Source organism: Alligator mississippiensis, chromosome 8 (genome assembly GCF_030867095.1).
Source record: "Alligator mississippiensis isolate rAllMis1 chromosome 8, rAllMis1, whole genome shotgun sequence".
Taxonomy (NCBI): domain Eukaryota; kingdom Metazoa; phylum Chordata; order Crocodylia; family Alligatoridae; genus Alligator; species Alligator mississippiensis.
In genome coordinates, this window is record NC_081831.1 from 23,925,281 (window position 1) to 23,943,033 (window position 17,753).

At 47.7% G+C, this 17,753-nt stretch overlaps 1 protein-coding gene across 2 annotated transcripts in view; it reads right to left on the reverse strand.

Moving 5' to 3' along the window:
• The window catches only part of LOC102566534 (venom factor), a 68,366-nt gene that overhangs the window by 34,124 nt on the left and 16,489 nt on the right, over positions 1-17,753 (reverse strand). For both annotated transcript variants that reach the window (XM_014610875.3, XM_059732367.1), the window contains exons 12-22: positions 13,183-13,395; positions 11,240-11,431; positions 10,636-10,797; positions 8,803-8,929; positions 7,387-7,458; positions 7,109-7,309; positions 5,105-5,216; positions 4,806-4,891; positions 4,251-4,390; positions 1,475-1,687; positions 287-347 (exon numbers count right to left, since the gene is read on the reverse strand). In XM_014610875.3, coding sequence (XP_014466361.1) covers positions 287-347; positions 1,475-1,687; positions 4,251-4,390; positions 4,806-4,891; positions 5,105-5,216; positions 7,109-7,309; positions 7,387-7,458; positions 8,803-8,929; positions 10,636-10,797; positions 11,240-11,431; positions 13,183-13,395 — 1,579 coding nt within the window. The remainder of the gene's footprint in view (positions 1-286; positions 348-1,474; positions 1,688-4,250; positions 4,391-4,805; positions 4,892-5,104; positions 5,217-7,108; positions 7,310-7,386; positions 7,459-8,802; positions 8,930-10,635; positions 10,798-11,239; positions 11,432-13,182; positions 13,396-17,753) is intronic.

Consider the following 17,753-nt stretch of genomic DNA (forward strand, 5'->3'; position numbering starts at 1 on the left):
ATGTGAGTGTCAAAAACACTTTGTAGATAACCAAAAATGGCCAAATAGATGACCAGAAAAGAAGAGAATGCCACCCAGGATGGCTCCAAAATGGAGATGCCTTCACTGAGAGCATGAGTGCCAAATTCAACCAGTGCCCCATGGTTAGATTTGGCCCTGCAGACTGGATGAAACAACTCTATGGTGATATCCAGCCTATGGGCTATATCTTTGACACCCCGACCTAGAAAATGTAGCATTTGCAGAGATTATATTGAAAGAAAGGCACTATATCATGGCCACTCACCAGCCTTAACTGGATCCAGCACAACAGATATGATAGTTTTTGTTATCTTCATCCCTTCAGGCTAGGAAAGAAGAACAAGGACCTGGTTGCACTGTAGGCTCCAAACTAAGCATTTTATTTATTAGCATACCACACAGCCCACCAATAAGACACACATTTCATTATAAGAACACAGAAAGAAGATAATTCCTCCCCACCCGCCTTTAATCAGACCATTCAGAATTACTTTCTCCATTGCAGACACATGTGTCCCTATTCTTGGTTGCTGATTTCTGGGGGAAAATTGTGCGTAGTATGCAAACAATTACAGTATTCTTGAAAACAGCACTGGGAAGAGGTAAGCTGTGAAATTTGGGGGCTGTGTCTTAGGAAGCAGTGACTGTGAAAAGAACTCTTGCATATTAAACAGGGAAGATGTGAGCAGGACTAGGAGGGTGGTTTCATTTTTTCAGATGGTATTGGTGAGGCCAATGCCATGTCTGGCTCTGTTGTTTGTACAGTAAAAAAGGGTCTGCAATTTGGAGAAGGCTCAAGGAGTTAGCTGATCAGAAAGACAGAGCTGACTTGGCTACAAGATAATAATGACCATCATGGGGAGAAAAGACCAGGGTTCTTTGTTGCAGGAGAGAGAAGGAATAAGGTTAAATTGGAAGAGTTAACTTAGAAGGCTAAAGTATAGATCATGGGACCAACCATACAGATCAGAGCGAACCAACTGTTTTGTCACAATTTAAGCCCTATACCTTCCCTAAGTGCTGCTCCAGTTCCCTCCCCCTGCCTGATCTGCTGCTCGGTTTTTGCTCCTTTTCTTGTGCTCTCTGCCCCTTCAGCTGCTCTGCTTTCTGCTCCCTGATCTTTCTGCTGTCCTGCTTTCTTTCCCCTGTCCTGTTGGCTACTCTGCTTTCTGTTTACTGAATCAGGTGCTTGGCTTTCTGCTCCCTGCCCTGGGCTCCCTACTCAGTATCTCCTGTCCAATCTGCTGCTCTGCTTTCTGTTCCCTACCCTGTACCTCCTGTTCTGTCTGCTGCTCTGCTTTCTGCTCCCTGCCCCCTATTCTATTCTGCTCTCTGCTTCCTCCCTGATCTGCCAAGTGCTAGACAGAGGCAGCTCATGCCACTTTGGGCGTACCTTCCACCAACTGATCACCCCATTCTAAATGGTGTGATGGGACCATGAGCAAACACGTACCACAACCTTCAGCTTCTTCTTCACCCCATCAGCCATATATTTTTCCCACACTGCTGCTTTCACTTCGATATCATGTAGTCCCAGTTGCAGTGGGACAATCACCAGAGGCACTGCCCGGGAAGATTTGCCCTGGACGTCAAAGAACTGCCTGTATTTCCTTTTGGAGTTGGACATGCTGCAGAAAGCTGGGTTGTGCATCAGTTCCAATCGGACCTGAGGAAAAATGCAGAAAAGTATGGAGGCAGAGGGAAGTTGTTTGCCATGTTATAACCACAAGGGCTAGGTTCTAAGAGCCTGATTTTGCTAGGGGCTGAAGACCTTGGCATTTGACAGCATCCCTCAAAACTCCTATAACATGACTGAAAAGCACAAGTTGATGGGTAAAACCTCATGAATCTAAAGTCTTACATTATTCAAGTTGCCCCTTGGAGGCAGAACGTATGAGGAAAGGGTGAAAGAACTAGGGTTGTTTAGTCTGGGGAAGAGAAGACTGAAGGGAAATTTGATCGCAGTCTTCAAATTCCTGAAGGGTGATGACAGAGAGGATGGAGATGGGCTTTTATCTGTGGCTGCTGGGGATAGGACCAGGAGCAATGGCCTCACACTGCAGCAGGGGAAACTGAGGTTGGAGATGAGGAGGAACATTCTAACTCTGAGGGTGTTTGAGCATTGGAATAGGCTGCCCAGAGATGTGGTGGAGTCTTCATCCCTGGAAATGTTCAAGATCAGTTTGGCCAGACACTTGGCTGGGATGGTTTAGTCAGGGCTGATCCTGCTTTGAGCTGGGGGCTGGACTAGATGTGACCTCTGGAGATACCTTCCAGCCTGACTTTCCTATGCTTCTGTGCTGCCTTGTCTAGGACCTCAGTGGTCTACACATGAATATCATAAGGGGAATTCATTTTTTTTGCCTACTCAGTCTTTGGAGTGCTGGCTATTTTGTGATGGAAAAACTATGGCACCTTATAGGTGTACTTGGGATGCTAGTGGTTGTCTTTGGGAGGTGAGGAGAAGGCAGATGGACACTTGCTGCTCTTCTCATTACTACTTATTCCCACTCTAAATGTAGATGCACTCAGCTTCCTGCGAAGGATTCTGGGTAACAGCCCACCACTCAACATCCAGGGCTATGAAACATACTGTGGAGACCTACCACTAAAGGTTACTGTAACAGAGTACAGGGTACTTACTCTGTTACTAGCAGGGGCCTGAGTGGCAGCTAGGCATCCTGCAGCTGCCAGCAATGCCAATTAGGTAAAGTTGCCTGATTGGGAGCAGCGCCAGCTGTGCTCTATAAGAGCTGAGCCCTGAACTGCAAAGAGGCAGCACGTTGCTGCTGCAGCCAAAGGAACAACACTCGGCTGAGCTGCTGCTTATGGAACATCCTTTGGAGGTCAGGGTTGGGGCTATGGGGAAGGAGGAGACCCCATGGTCCTGGGCATGATAGAAAACTGCACCCTGCTGTGGATGGGTGGCCTGGTGGAACTGTCTGTGGCTGGGCAGTCCCCCAAAAATGCCAGCCTAGTTACCACCCTGGTGAAAGGCAACCCCTCCTAACCCCAGCCCCACATCCCTGGTGAGTGAGATCGAGGAGGGGGAGCCCAGATTTACCAAGAGTACTGAGGCAGGGCCCAGGTCAGTGGAGGGACCTGTGGCAGTGCCCAAACTCTGCGGTGGAGGTCTGAGGGTGCATATACGAGCCAGTGTGAAGCTCCAGGAGAGTGGGGCCCTGAGTTCTGGGGAGCTATTAAAGAAGTTTATGGGGCTAGGGATAAGGGGATTGCCCAGGGAGGGCTCAGAGCCCTGATCCTAGAGGCAGGCTTGGAGCCATGAGGTGTGGGGTTGGAGCTCTGAGAGTGTGTGCAGGCTTGGAGCCCAGTGTGTGGGGTCTGGGGCCCAGTGTGTGTTTGTGTAAAGAGAGAACCCAGGGTAAGGGCACTGGAACTGCGAGCTCCATTGGGGAGTGAGAGTCCCACGTGAGACTCCGGAACTCAGGTCCCAGTGCTAGCTACCTGGAGGAAACATCTGTGAGGCATGGGATATGATAAGGGAAGGTCAGAGTCATATATATAGGTCCTTGACATCAGGGTAGATAAATGGGCAGCCTTCTGCCTGATTAACATCAGATAATTAATAACATCAAGGCATGGCAGGAGAGGAGGCGGGCAGCTGGCCCTAAGACAAATGGTTGGGCCTATGTTTAGACCGGCTCCAGGACACCCAAATGTTACAGTTACCCTGGTACAGGACACACACATGTCCCTTTTGAAAGGGAACCCACTAACTTGTTTTAGACAGGCCATCCAGAATCCTAAAATGGAATCAATCCTCAGTTAATGCCCACAGTGATGGGCTCTATTGGACCCACTGATGACCTGAACACTTTAAATCTTTATTTCCTTGCCACATTGAGTTCTATATACCATATCTTCTTGCCTATAGGACACACTAGAATATAATATGCACCTTGTTTTGAAAGGCAGCATGAAGTAAAGAAGATCTTTCCCTGCAGGGAGAAACTGAGTAGCAGCAGCAAGGGAGCCCAGCCTGCTAATCATTCTGTTTCCTGTGAATCACTGCAGGTTTGACTATTAGTTTCAAATAGTAAGCAGCAGGCCGTGCTCTTAACATATTTTTTTGCAAATAATGCATACTCCAATTTCCAACAGCTGGTTGTTGGAGGAAAGGTGTGTGTTGTATGTTAGAAAATATAGTACGAATATCCCAGGGTCTATTGGCTTTTCCTCAATGCATCTAAGACTAATTGCAAGCTCACCTTGATTTTGTCTGGCAGGTAGTTGTAGAGAATGGCCCGGACCTCCACCTGTTCATTCCGTACCACAGAATATGGCAACTGGAGGTCAATGAAGAAATCTTTCATCACCGTGATCTCATAGGGATTGGCCACACAGATCCCTGAATGGTCAGCAAGAAAGATCTCAGTCAATCAGTTGTCTGAGCGCTGACACATTTTCTCTTTTTTGGATTATTCTTTCATCCTGGGATGTTGCCAAAGCTCATACTAACCTGGAAAGCTCATCTCTATCCTCTCTGTAATCAGTCTTCAGGGATTTGCAGAGTGTGATTTGATCTCCCCCTCTTCTCTTCTTTTCACTAAATAACCCAGAATGGTTTTCCTAATTTTCTTCCTATTCCATTTCCAACCTCAATTTCCCTTGCTGAGCCTTGAGACCATTGCTGCTCATCCTATTCCCTACAGCCACACATAATAGTTGGGTGCCATCCTCTTTATAACTGGACACCTGGACTTTCTCCCTCCCACCACAGTGTTTCTAATTTCCTTCAGAGATCTTGCTGTACTATCCCTCACCTTTGGTTTCTGACAGGCTCACAGCCAGCACTTCCCATGTAGTGACTGAGTCCTTCAGGTAAAGAGGCACTGTCTTGGAAGAAATTCTAAATGGAAAGAAAGAGAGAGAGAATTTATTTATGGAAGAAAAGAAAGAAGGAATTTAATTTCATGGACATTCCCCACCTACATCTTTTGTAGGCACTGACTGCAACCCTGGTGAGGTCAAGACTTTTGGCTTTGGGACCAATCCATGGAGCTCTCTTTGCTTATTTTACCCTTGGATCTAGTCCTATAGAAAAATGTAGTTATGCACTCACCCCTCTTTATTCGGTGGCTCATTCAGATGTTCTACTTCCCATAACCAGCTCTCTGGAAAGTGGCTTCTTGAGACGATATCCTCCTCTGATAAGAAATCATCATCCAGGTCACCTGAGGTGTTATATCAGAAGTTGTTAATGGAGCTATGAAAGAATCAACACCCTTTATTTATCTGCAAACACTGGCAAACTCCAACCTAATTACCATGGTGTTAGATTAAGGGACATTGCATCTTGATGGCACCATGTCTTGGAGATGGAACAGAAGGAGGTATCTAGACAAGGAAGCCACTGATTTCCTGTTTTCCCCTATATTCAGTTTCATAGTTTCATAGTTTCTAGAGTCAGAAGGGACCTGAACAGATCATCAAGTCCGACCCCCTGCCCTGGGCAGGAACAAGTGCTGGGATCATAAACGTGTTTCCCCACCAGATCTCAGTGAAATACTTTTTTTTCATTGGTTGTCCACAGGCTGTGCCTTTTCCTAGTGTTGGGGAGTCCTGAAGACCCCTCACCCCTTTTTGCTGTGCTGTGTGTTGCTATATTCCTACTTTCAGATCCTCTGATCTCAGAAGCAGTTCAGTCTGAATCACAATGATTAGCCCATGAAGAGGGATGGTGAAGGATAGTTTCAAGGGACCTGAGATGATCATACCAGTGATTGCACCCAGTGCTAATAAGACAACCCCAGGAAATGATTCAGTTTCCCTGATCCCTAGTCCATTGGCTAAGAGATCATTCTCTCAGAGCAATGGGAGGGCATACAGCCATTTGAATCTGAACTGTATAGAACTACTCGACACAAAGGCAGAGGGGTGGGAATCTGGAACTTACCTAGACCATGAGAGGCCTGAGACCGCACGACCTGGCACTGAGTATGTCTGTGTATTCTATGCTGTACATAGCTGCTCTGGGTCATGTTGCCTACTTGCTAATATTCCAATAAACCAGTGCATTATTCAGAGGAACTGGCTTTGGCTTCTCTTGTACTTCTCTGGATAAAAGCCCCCAGAGTCATCCTGGGTGTAAGACTAGTGTTCATGTTCTGGGACATAGGAGAGACTTACCTCACCTTGGCAGAACCACAGTGTAATAACTATGGGGCTCTCTCAAGCTTCTGGGCTTTCAGGGTTGCCACATGGGGCTGGGAGGGAAATTTTCCTTCTCCTGCTGCTACATGTATCAGAGTTCTTCTTAAGCCTATCTCAGAGGCATCGGGTTTTGGCAACTGAGCTGTGCCAGTGCTTCTACTGGGGCTGAAACCTGGAAGGTCCTGGCTAGAGGGTCTTGACAGACATTGCATTTGGGGCCAGAAAGGAATTTTACCCCATGATCAGATTGGTATGGACTTCAGTGGAGGGAGGGTTGCTTTCCTCTGGAGTGGGGGCATGAACTCTATCCGGGATCTCTCAAGTGTATCTTAATAATCTTTGCAGGAGCAGGACATTTGCTGCTGTGGTGTGTCCCGTTCCACCCCCGCCCTGCTGGCAGGTTTGGGTATGATGTCTTGGGGTTATGTCAGGGTTGACTATGTAGTGTTGCTAAGAGATTGGGCAATGGGTTTGTATAGGATGGTTTGGATAGGGCACCATGGTTTGGACTAGATGACCTCTGGAGGTCCCTTCTAGCCCCACTCCTCCTAAATAACCAAGAAAGTTCTTTCAAATCTTCTTCCTAATTCAGTTTCCAACCTCAACTTCCCTTGCTGCAGTTTGAGACCATTGTTCCTTATCCTATCCCCCATGGCCACAGATAGTAGTTGACTGCCATAGTCTTTATAACTCTTAAATACATCATAACATGGTCAGGGATTGGGAGCACTGTGATCTAAACTCTTCTTAGTCTCATGTTTTGCAGACTAAATGATTCCAGATCTTCAAGCCTGACCTTATATGTCATGTTCCCTAGGTCATCAGACTCAAGCCCACTGAGTCCAAGCTCAGGGGACCCAATCTTTTCCTCCATCTTTCCCCCTCATAGTGAGATCAGAACCCCAGTACTTGCTTCTGGCCAGTTCTAGGTGAAGCTCCCGTTGCTTTTCATCCCGCACGGTCTTGATGAAGTTGCAGCAGTCAAGGAAGGCTTTTTTGCACCTGTCTGTGTCCAGGATGTAGGTCGCCCGTTTTTCACAGCTGTGTCCCATCGGATTCTCGTGCATCCCATCCTCACAGCATATCTTCTCAGCCTTGTCCTGGTACTGGGCAGCTGGAATGCAGAAGTTGGGCAATGATGCCAGGGAGCATATACATTAATTTTCATCCTAACCCAAGTTGTTAACCTACCTCTGGTGGCCTTGACCTCAATAAGTTGAACAGAGCGACGCCTGCGTCTTGCAGGCTGGGGACATCTAGAATCTGAGGAAGGAGGTGAGGAAAAAAAAAGAAGTGAAACGCTGGAGAAAGAGGAGGTGTTTCCTGTGGCATATACAGTTGACAGGCCAGGCTATGGCTTGAGCTTGAGGCCTCACTGTGCCTGGCCATCCTAGTCTGCTACCTCCTCAGCTGGGCACTGGAACAGACATAGGTGGTTAGAACCTGCTATCTTGGCCTTGCTGCCTGCCCATGCCCTATATCCAGAGAGGCCAGCCAGGATCAGCTGACCCTTGACCCCTTCCTATAAAAACCCCTGACCTAGAAGAAATGTCCAGGCAACAAGGCTCAACCTTGTACCTAGGCTGCCTCACCCTCAACTTGTGCCTCTACTGGCTCTCTGGAGAATTCTATGACTACCTTCTGGCTTGCTCATGGACCCTGAGTTTGGTCTGACCCTTTGGCTCCCTAACCCAACTCTGGTTTGATCTCTTGGATACCCAACTGGACTGCTTCTTGACCCTCTGGGTCTCTGACTTGGTTCCCCAGATGGATCTTCTCGCTTCCTGGCTCCCCTACACTCTGCCTCTGCACACTCTCCTTGGATCTTGGCTGCTTTTTCTGACCTTGGGAGACCCGCAGACCTGGCCACCCATGATATGGCATGACAAGAAGTCTGTGGCCTGTCTGCTGAAGGCGTTGGCATGGCTTATGGTCATCATGATGTTGATTTTCATGAGAGAGTCATCGCACACTTCACTTCTCTGGCTCCTTCCAACCAAGGGTCTTGAAGCACTCAACACCAATAGGCAACATTATCCCCATTTCATAGATGGGAAAACAGAGCCTGGCAGAGGCAAAACAACTTCTGGAGACTCATACAAGTTCTTGGCAGTCAGGAATTGAATGGAAGAGTCTTGAATCCCACTGTCTGCTCCAAGCTCCAGGCTTCACTTTTTCCAAGGGCTGGGAACGTACCTAAGAGTCTTGCCCTAGCTTCTAGACCAGTGGTTCCCAACCTTTTTTTTGCTGTGACTCTAAATTGGCCACCAACAGGGTCCTTCATGACCCTACTGAGGACCCCCTGTGACCTTGATTTGGGTGATACCCTGAGGTTGGGAACCAGTAATGCTCTTCTCTAGCTGGAAGTATTCCTAATTACCAGTCCTTGCTTTAAAACAGGCTGTGTCCTCTGGACACCTCTCCACTAGGAACTGGACTTAAACCATCAAGCACTTCTCATCACCCAAAGCAGCTATTGGAGGGGGAAGTCTGTTGCTGTCATCCTAAGGTTGACCTGAGCAGGCAGTTAGAACTGAAGGCAAATGATCACAACCAGGCTGTGAAGGGAGTTGTTGAGTGTGGAGAAAAGCAAGGTGTTCTAAATACCTGATCGCGAGGGTGTTGAAATATGATTGGTGGCCAAGGCAAGTCCAGCATCGGCGAACACGCCCATGTTGTCCTTGCCACTGCCAGGTGTGCAACCGATATCGCTCTTCTCCACGGCATCCCAGATCTGCAAACCAGCGGGCACAAACCATGGGGAACCATTAGATATAAACACCAAGTGCCACTATCTTTCACTTAACACTGGCTTCTTTGACAGTCTCAGACATAATGTATTTCATTTTGAACTGTGGTGCCCAACTCATCTGGCCCCATAGGCTAGATCTGTGTTGCTCTCAGGATGACTCCACAGGCTTTTATTTTATCTGGAGAAGTACAAGACAAGCCAAAAAGTTTCTCTGAGCTACACAACAGTTTTTTGGGATATTAGCAATCAGACACACTTACTAATAGCCAGGCCCAGGCTCAGACCCTGCCCCACTCCCTCCCTCACTGTGGGGTTCTCCCCTCTATAGACTTACTTGTAGGCAGCTGGGGGAGCTGCTCTCCACCACTGCCTGGGATTGTATTCCTGGCCATGTGCTCATGATGTCTCCTGTGGCCCACTCCCTGCAGCCCCTTGCAGGCTGGAACTCTGCCAGCCTGCAAGGGGAAACCGTTATTTCCCGAGTTTTTCTGCTGTGACTGGAAAACCCAGATCCCTGCACAATACTGGGAATCCAGGACTAATGCTGTCCTGGAGTCATGCAGCTTGGGACCAGGACTTGATGTTCCCATTTTGGGACTGTTCTACCCAATTAGGGATGTGTGGTCACCCTACCCTCTTCCTGAGGAGGGCCAGGACCCTTGGGCCCCCAAGTACTGGATGTCTATGCACACAGGCATAGATGTGGGGCTCCAAGGGACCTGAGACCTCATCACCTGGTAGGGGGTATATTTGGGTAGATGTAGGATTTTGAAAACGCAGGTGCACACATTATGTATCACTCCATGTAACACAACACATTTTTCTCCAGGTAAAAAAGAAACTAGAAGATTTACTAACATGCTAGGGGCCTAGGGCTGGATTATTCAGTTCAAGATTGATGCAAAAACAAATATAACTATTGGAATGAGTTAAAAAACAGTCTGCAGAACTGGGAGATAGGAGCTACATGACCAGGAGCAACTTACAGATAGAAGCAATGCAGAAGAAAGATCTGCCCCTGTCAATAGCAGCTACATATAGCAGAGAATATATAGGTTTTGGGGGCAGATCTGGGGAGGTGGAGGGGTTGCAGTTATGTACTTTCCCCACCTCCTGCTTTGATTCCCAGTCCATCTAAAGTTTAAAACCAATTGTCTGGCAGTGGCAGTGGCACTTCTATACAGGCAGCAGTGAAGGGAATCCATTGAGTCCATGGCTCATTAAAATCTAACCTGATTCCTTCTAAACACTTCATGTGCAAGATAGACAAGTACCTTTATAGACTAACTGAATTAGATGGAGAAACACATGCAGCACCAAGGGGTTCAAGATATCAGGATTCCCCAATACCTGTAGCATAGGGCCGATCCACTGGCCTCCAGGGCTGGAATTTGGTGATAGCAACATTAATTGTTGTGGCGTCTAGAAACATGGAACTTGCTGTTCTTCCTGCCACCAAATTTCCAGCCCCACAGGACAGGTGATCTTTGTTGTCCCTGATCTAGAAGGACCTCAAAGGATGATTCAGGCTGTAGCTACTTTTGCTCTGTGAAATCATGATAGCATCTCCTAATGTCTTCATCCAGAAATGCTCATGCCTACAACGCAGATTCTTTTCAGGTATAAAAAAAGCCTTATCTCAGTATCTTCCACACAGTGGAAGTGCCCTGAGCTCTTTTCTGACCCACCTTTGTTTGGGTGATTTTGTGCTTCTTGTTCAAAACATAGACGCCTTTGTCCACAGCTACCAGTCCTACACGGGCTCCGGCATCTCCTTCCACTTTTATTTTCATTGAGGACCCGGGTTTGTGGATTCTATTGTCTGCCTCAGTGGCTCCTTTCACCACCAGCTGTTTAAGACAGAGAGAGAGACAGAGAAAGGTGAAGAGTAATGGAAAGCATATTTCATTGCTTCTTAAGAGAAATTCATAGAAAGGGCCTTATAGATTCCAAAAGATACTTTTTTAAAGTTTTAATTTGTATCCATCCATCTTTCCCTCCTTGCAAACCATGCATCCCACAACCCCGCCCTCTGCTTGTTCATCCACCCCTACACCTCCTCTATCTAGTACTACACCCCCTTTAATCTATCTATCTATCTATCTATCTATCTATCTATCTATCTATCTATCTATCTATCTCCACACCCCCTCTATCCATCCATTCATTCCCATTCCTCCTTCCATCCACCTGTCTATCTTTCCATCCCCAAACACTTTACCAGAAGCAAAGAGGAAATCAGGGAAAAAGTCAGTTTGCATTAGTGTAGCTGGACTGAGAACATCAACCCACTGTTCCTATGCAGGTGTCTTGAACATCCACCCAAACTGAGTCAGCCACTATCTCCTGCCCGATGTGGTAGTAAGCCACGAAGCGGAAAGACGGGATGAGGTCTGGTGTGACTGGTAGAGACAAGGTCACCAAAGCCTGTCCAGCCTCTTTCTTCTGTCTGCCAGCATGGACAATCTTGCCTTTGTTCAGGATCTGATGGGACAATGTGAGACATTGCTTGTGAAGGGCAGGAAACCTTGACTGCCACAGGGATATGGCGAGGACACTAGGAACATTTCAGATATTCATGTAAAACTATAGCTTTAAAAATCATACCACCTGTGTTTGTTAATGGGATGGGATTGAATCAGTGATGCTCAAACTTTTGTTCTTTCAGGCCCTCTTGCTCCCTGTGCAGCAGGATTAGGCCCTGGGGGCTCAGCACAACTCCCTTCTACCTCCTAAGAGCCAGGATTGGGGCTGGGGGTCTGGTACTGGCCCCTTCTGCCTCCTTGTGCCAGGATTGGATTTTGGGTGCCTGACACTGCTCTCTCCTGCCCTCTACATGCCAGGATTGGGCCCTGGGGGCCAGTACTGTCCCATCCCACACCCCTTGTGTTAAGATTGGATCTTGGGGGCTGATATCAGCCCTTCCCACTGGAATTGGGTCCCTAGGGCTTGGCACTGCCCCCTCCTGCCCCCTGGCATGCCAGGATTGGGTCCCAGGGGCCCAGCACCACCCCATTCAACCTCCCCTGTTCTGGTCTTGGACTTAGGGGGGATGGTGCCACTCTCTCCCACATCCCAGGAGTCAGAATTGGGTCCTGGGGTCCTCCCACCTTCCCCCACTTGTGCTGGAACTAAGCACTAGTACTGGGATTGGGTCTGGAGGCTTGGCAGCAGGGAAGCGGTGCCACTTCTCTCCTGATGCCAAATTTCCAGACCCTTGGGGAGCCCAGTGGGCCAGACGACATGGCACCATGGCCTGGATGTTGAGCACCTCTGGACTGGGTGATCCTTGAGGTCCCTTCCAATTCTATAATTCCAGCTGATGAAACTGACTGAAGGATGCATTCTCAGTGTGAGGGGTCTGATATTCAGATATACCCATCAAGGACCAACCATCTACTCTGCTGAGGCCAGAGCAAAGGTCTGGGAACATCATTCCATGTGGTTAGACTTCATCACCTTAAATCCAGACACAGCATTTGATTGCAATGCACAGAAGGCAAGAGTGATAATACCATATTTTCCAGCATGCAACCATGTCCTGGAATATAATACCCACCTTGTTTTTGAAAAACAGAATGAAGGAAATAAGATCTTTCCTGGTAGTAAGTAATTGAGTAGCAGCAGCTGGGAACTGAGCCGCTCATTTTTTTGCTCCCTGTAGTCTGCTGTTAACTTTACTTTGGTTTTTCCCTGGTAAGCAGCAGAATCTGCTTTTACCATATTTCTCCCCTATAATATGCAGTCCAGTTTCCAGCAGCAGTTTGTCGGGGGAAAGGGGCATAGTACATTTTCTTACATACAATATCTCAAGACTTTTCTCCAAATTCTTGATCAGCATTTTGGAGCAGTTAAAGCAGCATCCTATGGCTAGAGAGATTATAATTGGTTTTACATTCAGCACTGGATAAATGACATTGGTGTTGAGCTGCTCCATGCCACACACAGTGACGGCCCTACAACATGTTCAAATTAAAGCTGGATAGAAACCATGTATAGAGTTGTTACACATTTTCAAACACTATTTTTTGTAGCTGGTTGGCTCTTTCATAGCTGGATGGCCATTTTTATGGGTGATAATTAGTTTGCATGTGTGGCCGGTTTAACATTATTGCATAATCAACCAGTTAATTATGTAATATATGTAATGTGTGACAGGGCCTGAAAGTATTACAATCAAGTCCTCTGTGCCTGGATTTAAGAATCACCCATGACCCAAGAGACAGAACGCTTACCAGGTAGGTGAAGTAGTGGATCTGGTTCATGACAGACTCACTGTTTGTTTTTAAGTTGAAGTTTACGAGTAAGTTGTCTCCGGTCTTGATCTCAATGTTAGCAATCCCCAGGTGGAGATAGTTTTTAGACCCTCCCTGGGTTCGGTAGGCCAGTGCCACCATGTCTTTCGAAGCCTGGCGGTTTTCTGGGAGCTCTCTATGGGCAGTTTGTACCTGGAGGGATGGGAAGAAGGAAATGACATTAGCTAAACTCTGTTAGAACCTGGGAATGAGCTAAGACTTCCTTGCTTCATTCTGGATTAGAGTCTATTCTCAGTGGCACTGGTATAAATCCAATGTATTTATCATCTCAACTCTCCTCTATGGAAGTGAAAGGTGAATGACCTACTATTGTCATCTCAACAGCTTGGAGAGGTATCTCCAATGATCCCTCCAGAAAATCCTCCACATCAGCTGGGAAGGTGGCTGCACAAATGCCAACATCCTTTAGGAAGCCAACCTTACCAGCATTGAGTTGGTGATCCTCAAGCACCCACTTCCCTGAACTGGACGTTGTGTGTGGATGTCCAACTCTCAACTCCCCAAACAAGCGCTCTACTCCCAGCTTAGTTACAGCTTGAGATCTCATGGTGGCCAGAGGAAATGCTACAAGGACACATGGAAAGTATATATCAAGAAAAAGGATGCTGACATCAAGAGATGGAAGGAGCTGGCTGCTGACTGACTCTAATGGTGTTGCAACCTCAAATAAATGGCAGTTCTTTTTGAGGTAAAGCATCTTTGAGGCAGGTCCTTTCCGACCCTACCAACTATGAAACTATCTTGCCCTTGAAGCAGAGAACATGGAGTGGAGGAAGGAAAAGGACAGGAATAGCCTACAGCCGACTCACCCCTGCAGAAACACCTGCAACTTCTGTGGACAGATCTATGGCTCAAAGATTGGACTTTTCAGTTAGCTCAAGATCCATCAACAAGTGTGGTAGAGATCATCCTTGAATCAAGGGATTGCTGATGGTGATGACAGTATAAATCCTTGATCACCAAACGAGAGCTCCATATTTACAAAAAACTTTGCTGGAAAGAGACCCCAGACTTCAAATCTTCATAAGGCCAAGGAGAATCAATGATGTCTAGTAGAAAACAGTGCTTTTCCTTCACAGATCTCCCAGAACTGTGCAAAGTAAGTCAGTATCATGATGACAATTTTAAAGTTGGCAAAATTGAAGGACAGAGAAGGGGACTGCTTCATGTGACATCAAACAGCAAGTTAATGTCTCTCTCATGCACAGAGCTCTGGGCATCAATAGATGGACTCCATTGGGCCTGTAACTACTGGAGCTTTCTTAAGAGCACTTTTTGAAGCCCTCTGGTGCCCTTGGGTTCACAACTTCCATTCTCTTTCTGTGCACATGGAGCTTCTTGGCCTCACCCTCAAAATTGTCCCTCCTAAAACTCTTGTTCCAAGCTGCAGGTTCCCAGCTGGTTGCTAGTCTCAGATCTAGGAATTAAACCTGTGTCTGCTGAGGTACAAGCACTAGCTGTCATTGTCTCTCTTTTAGAACCATTTTGGGCTCAACAGAGTCAAATGAGTTCAGAGCTAGGGAAAGGTTCTGGAGACAGGAGAGGGAACCACTGTAGCATAGATTGTAAGGGAGAAATCTTTCCCCATACTGAACCACATTAAGGGAAGTGATTCTTCTGCTCCATTCGGTGCTAGTCCTCATTTGGAGCCCTGTGGCCAGTTGTGGGCCCCACACTTCAAGAAAGATGGGGACAGATGTGAAAGAGTCTGACAGAGTGTAACAAAAATTATTTGGGGCCTGGAAAGGAAAACTTATGAAAGGTTGAAAGATGTTTAAATTAGAAAAGATAACACTGAGGGGGTTTGATAACAGTCTTTGAATCCCTGAAGGATGATGATAGAGGGGATGGAGATAAGGAGGAACTTCCTGACTCTGAGAGGGGGCGGGGCAAGCATTGGAACAGGTCAATTAGAGAAGTGGTGGAGTCTCCATCCTTGGAAATGTCCAATGGTAGGCTGGACAGACACTTGACTTGGATAGTTTAGTCAGGGACAGCCTTGCCTGGATCAAGGTGCTGAACTAGATGACCTTGTGAGGTCTCCTTTAGCCCAAACTCATAGATTCATAGATTCATAGATGTTAGGGTTGGAAGGGACCTCAATAGATCATCGAGTCTGACCCCCTGCATAAGCAGGAAAGAGTGCTGGGTCTAGATGACCCCAGCTAGATACTCATCTTACCTCCTCTTGAAGACCCCCAGGGTAGGGGAGAGCACCACCTCCCTTGGGAGCCTGTTCCAGACCTTGGCCACTCGAACTGTGAAGAAGTTCTTCCTAATGTCCAGTCTAAATCTGCTCTCTGCTAGCTTATGGCCATTATTTCTTGTAACCCCCGGGGGCGCCTTGGTGAATAAATACTCACCAATTCCCTTCTGTGCCCCTGTGATGAACTTATAGGCAGCCACAAGGTCGCCTCTCAACCTTCTCTTGCGGAGGCTGAAAAGATCCAGTTTCTCTAGTCTCTCCTTGTAGGGCTTGGTCTGCAGGCCCTTAACCATACGAGTGGCCCTTCTCTGGACCCTCTCCAGGTTATCCTCATCCCTCTTGAACTGCGGCACCCAGAATTGCACGCAGTACTGTGGTCTGACCAGCGCCCGATAGAGGGGAAGTATCACCTCCTTGGACCTATTCGTAATGCATCTGCTGATGCACGATAAAGTGCCATTGGCTTTTTTGATGGCTTCGTCACACTGCCGGCTCATGTTCATCTTGGAGTCCACTAGGACTCCAAGATCCCTTTCCACTTCCGTGCCACCCAGCAGGTCATTCCCTAGTCTGTAGGTGTGCTGGACATTTTTCCTCCCTAGGTGCAGCACTTTGCATTTCTCCTTGTTGAACTGCATTCTGTTGTTTTCTGCCCACTTGTCCAACCTGTCCAGGTCTGCTTGCAGCTGTTCCCTGCCCTCCGGCGTATCCACATCTCCCCATAGCTTTGTGTCATCTGCAAACTTGGACAGAGTACATTTTACTCCCTCGTCCAAGTCACTGATGAAGACATTAAAGAGTATCGGTCCAAGGACCGAGCCCTGCGGGACCCCACTGCCCACACCCTTCCAGGTCGAAACCGACCCATCCACCACGACTCTCTGGGTGCGACCCTCTAGCCAATTCACCACCCACCGGACTGTGTAGTCATCCAAGTCACAGCCTCTTAACTTGTTCACCAGTATGGGGTGGGATACCGTATCGAAGGCCTTCCTGAAGTCTAAGTATACGACATCCACCCCTCCTCCTGTGTCCAGGCGTTTCGTAACCTGGTCATAAAAAGAAACTAGATTGGTCAGGCACGATCTGCCTGCCACGAACCCGTGCTGGTTTCCCCTCAGCATAATTTGTCCTGCCGGGCTCTCACAAATGTGAGCCTTGATAATTTTTTCAAACACTTTGCCAAGGATGGAGGTGAGACTGACTGGCCTATAGTTGCCCGGGTCCTCCTTCCTCCCCTTCTTGAAAATGGGGACCACGTTGGCCCTTTTCCAGTCCTCAGGGACTTGGCCCGTGCACCACGAGCTTTCAAATATTCCCGCCAGTGGCTCTGCAATGATGTCGGCCAGTGCCTTCAGCACCCTCGGATGGAGCTCATCTGAGCCTGCCGACTTAAAGGCATCCAGTTCTTCCAAATGACTGCACCATCTCAGGGTCTACGTATGGAAGTCTGGCACCTTGCTGCTGCCTCTCTACAACCCCGGTGAGAGACTTGTCGTGCCCCTCACTTAGGAACACTGAGGCAAAGAACTCGTTGAGGAGTTCAGCCTTGTCCCCCCTGTCTGTCACCAATTGTTTCTGCCCATTTAGCAGGGGTCCTGTTCCTCCCTTTTACTCCTAATATATCTAAAAAACAATTTCTTGTTGTCTTTTACTTGGGATGCCATCCTCAGCTCCATGGTAGCTTTGGCCCATCTAAATGCCTCCCTACAAGCACGAGCGGAGGAGGTATATTCATCTTTGGTAATCTCTCCCTGTTTCCACTTTTTATGTGCTCCCCTTTTGTCCCTTAGGCTGCCCTGGATTTTTCTGGTCAGCCAGGGAAGCCTCCTGGCCCCTTTCCCTCTTTTGCCTCGCTCGGGGATCGTCTTGCTTTGTGCCCGAAGGATCGTTTCCTTAAGGCACAGCCACCCTTCTTGGGCTTCCATCTCTTCAAATCTCCTACTCTGCAGTGCGTCCTTGACTAATCGCCTGAGTGCATTGAGATCAGCTTTCCTAAAGTCTAGCACTTTCACCCTACTAGTTACCTTACCCACTCAACGTCTTATGGTGAATTCTATTATTAAGTGATCACTGTCCCCCAGATGGCTACCGATCTGGAGGTCCGCTACCATGTCATCTCCCGTTGCCAATACCAGATCCAGTATGGCATTCCCCTTAGTGGGACCATGTACCTCCTGTGTCAGGTGGAGGTCTTGTACACAGGTTAGAAACCTGCGTGAACGGTGGGAATTTGCTGTCTGTGACTCCCAGCAGATGTCCGGGTAGTTTAGGTCCCCCATGA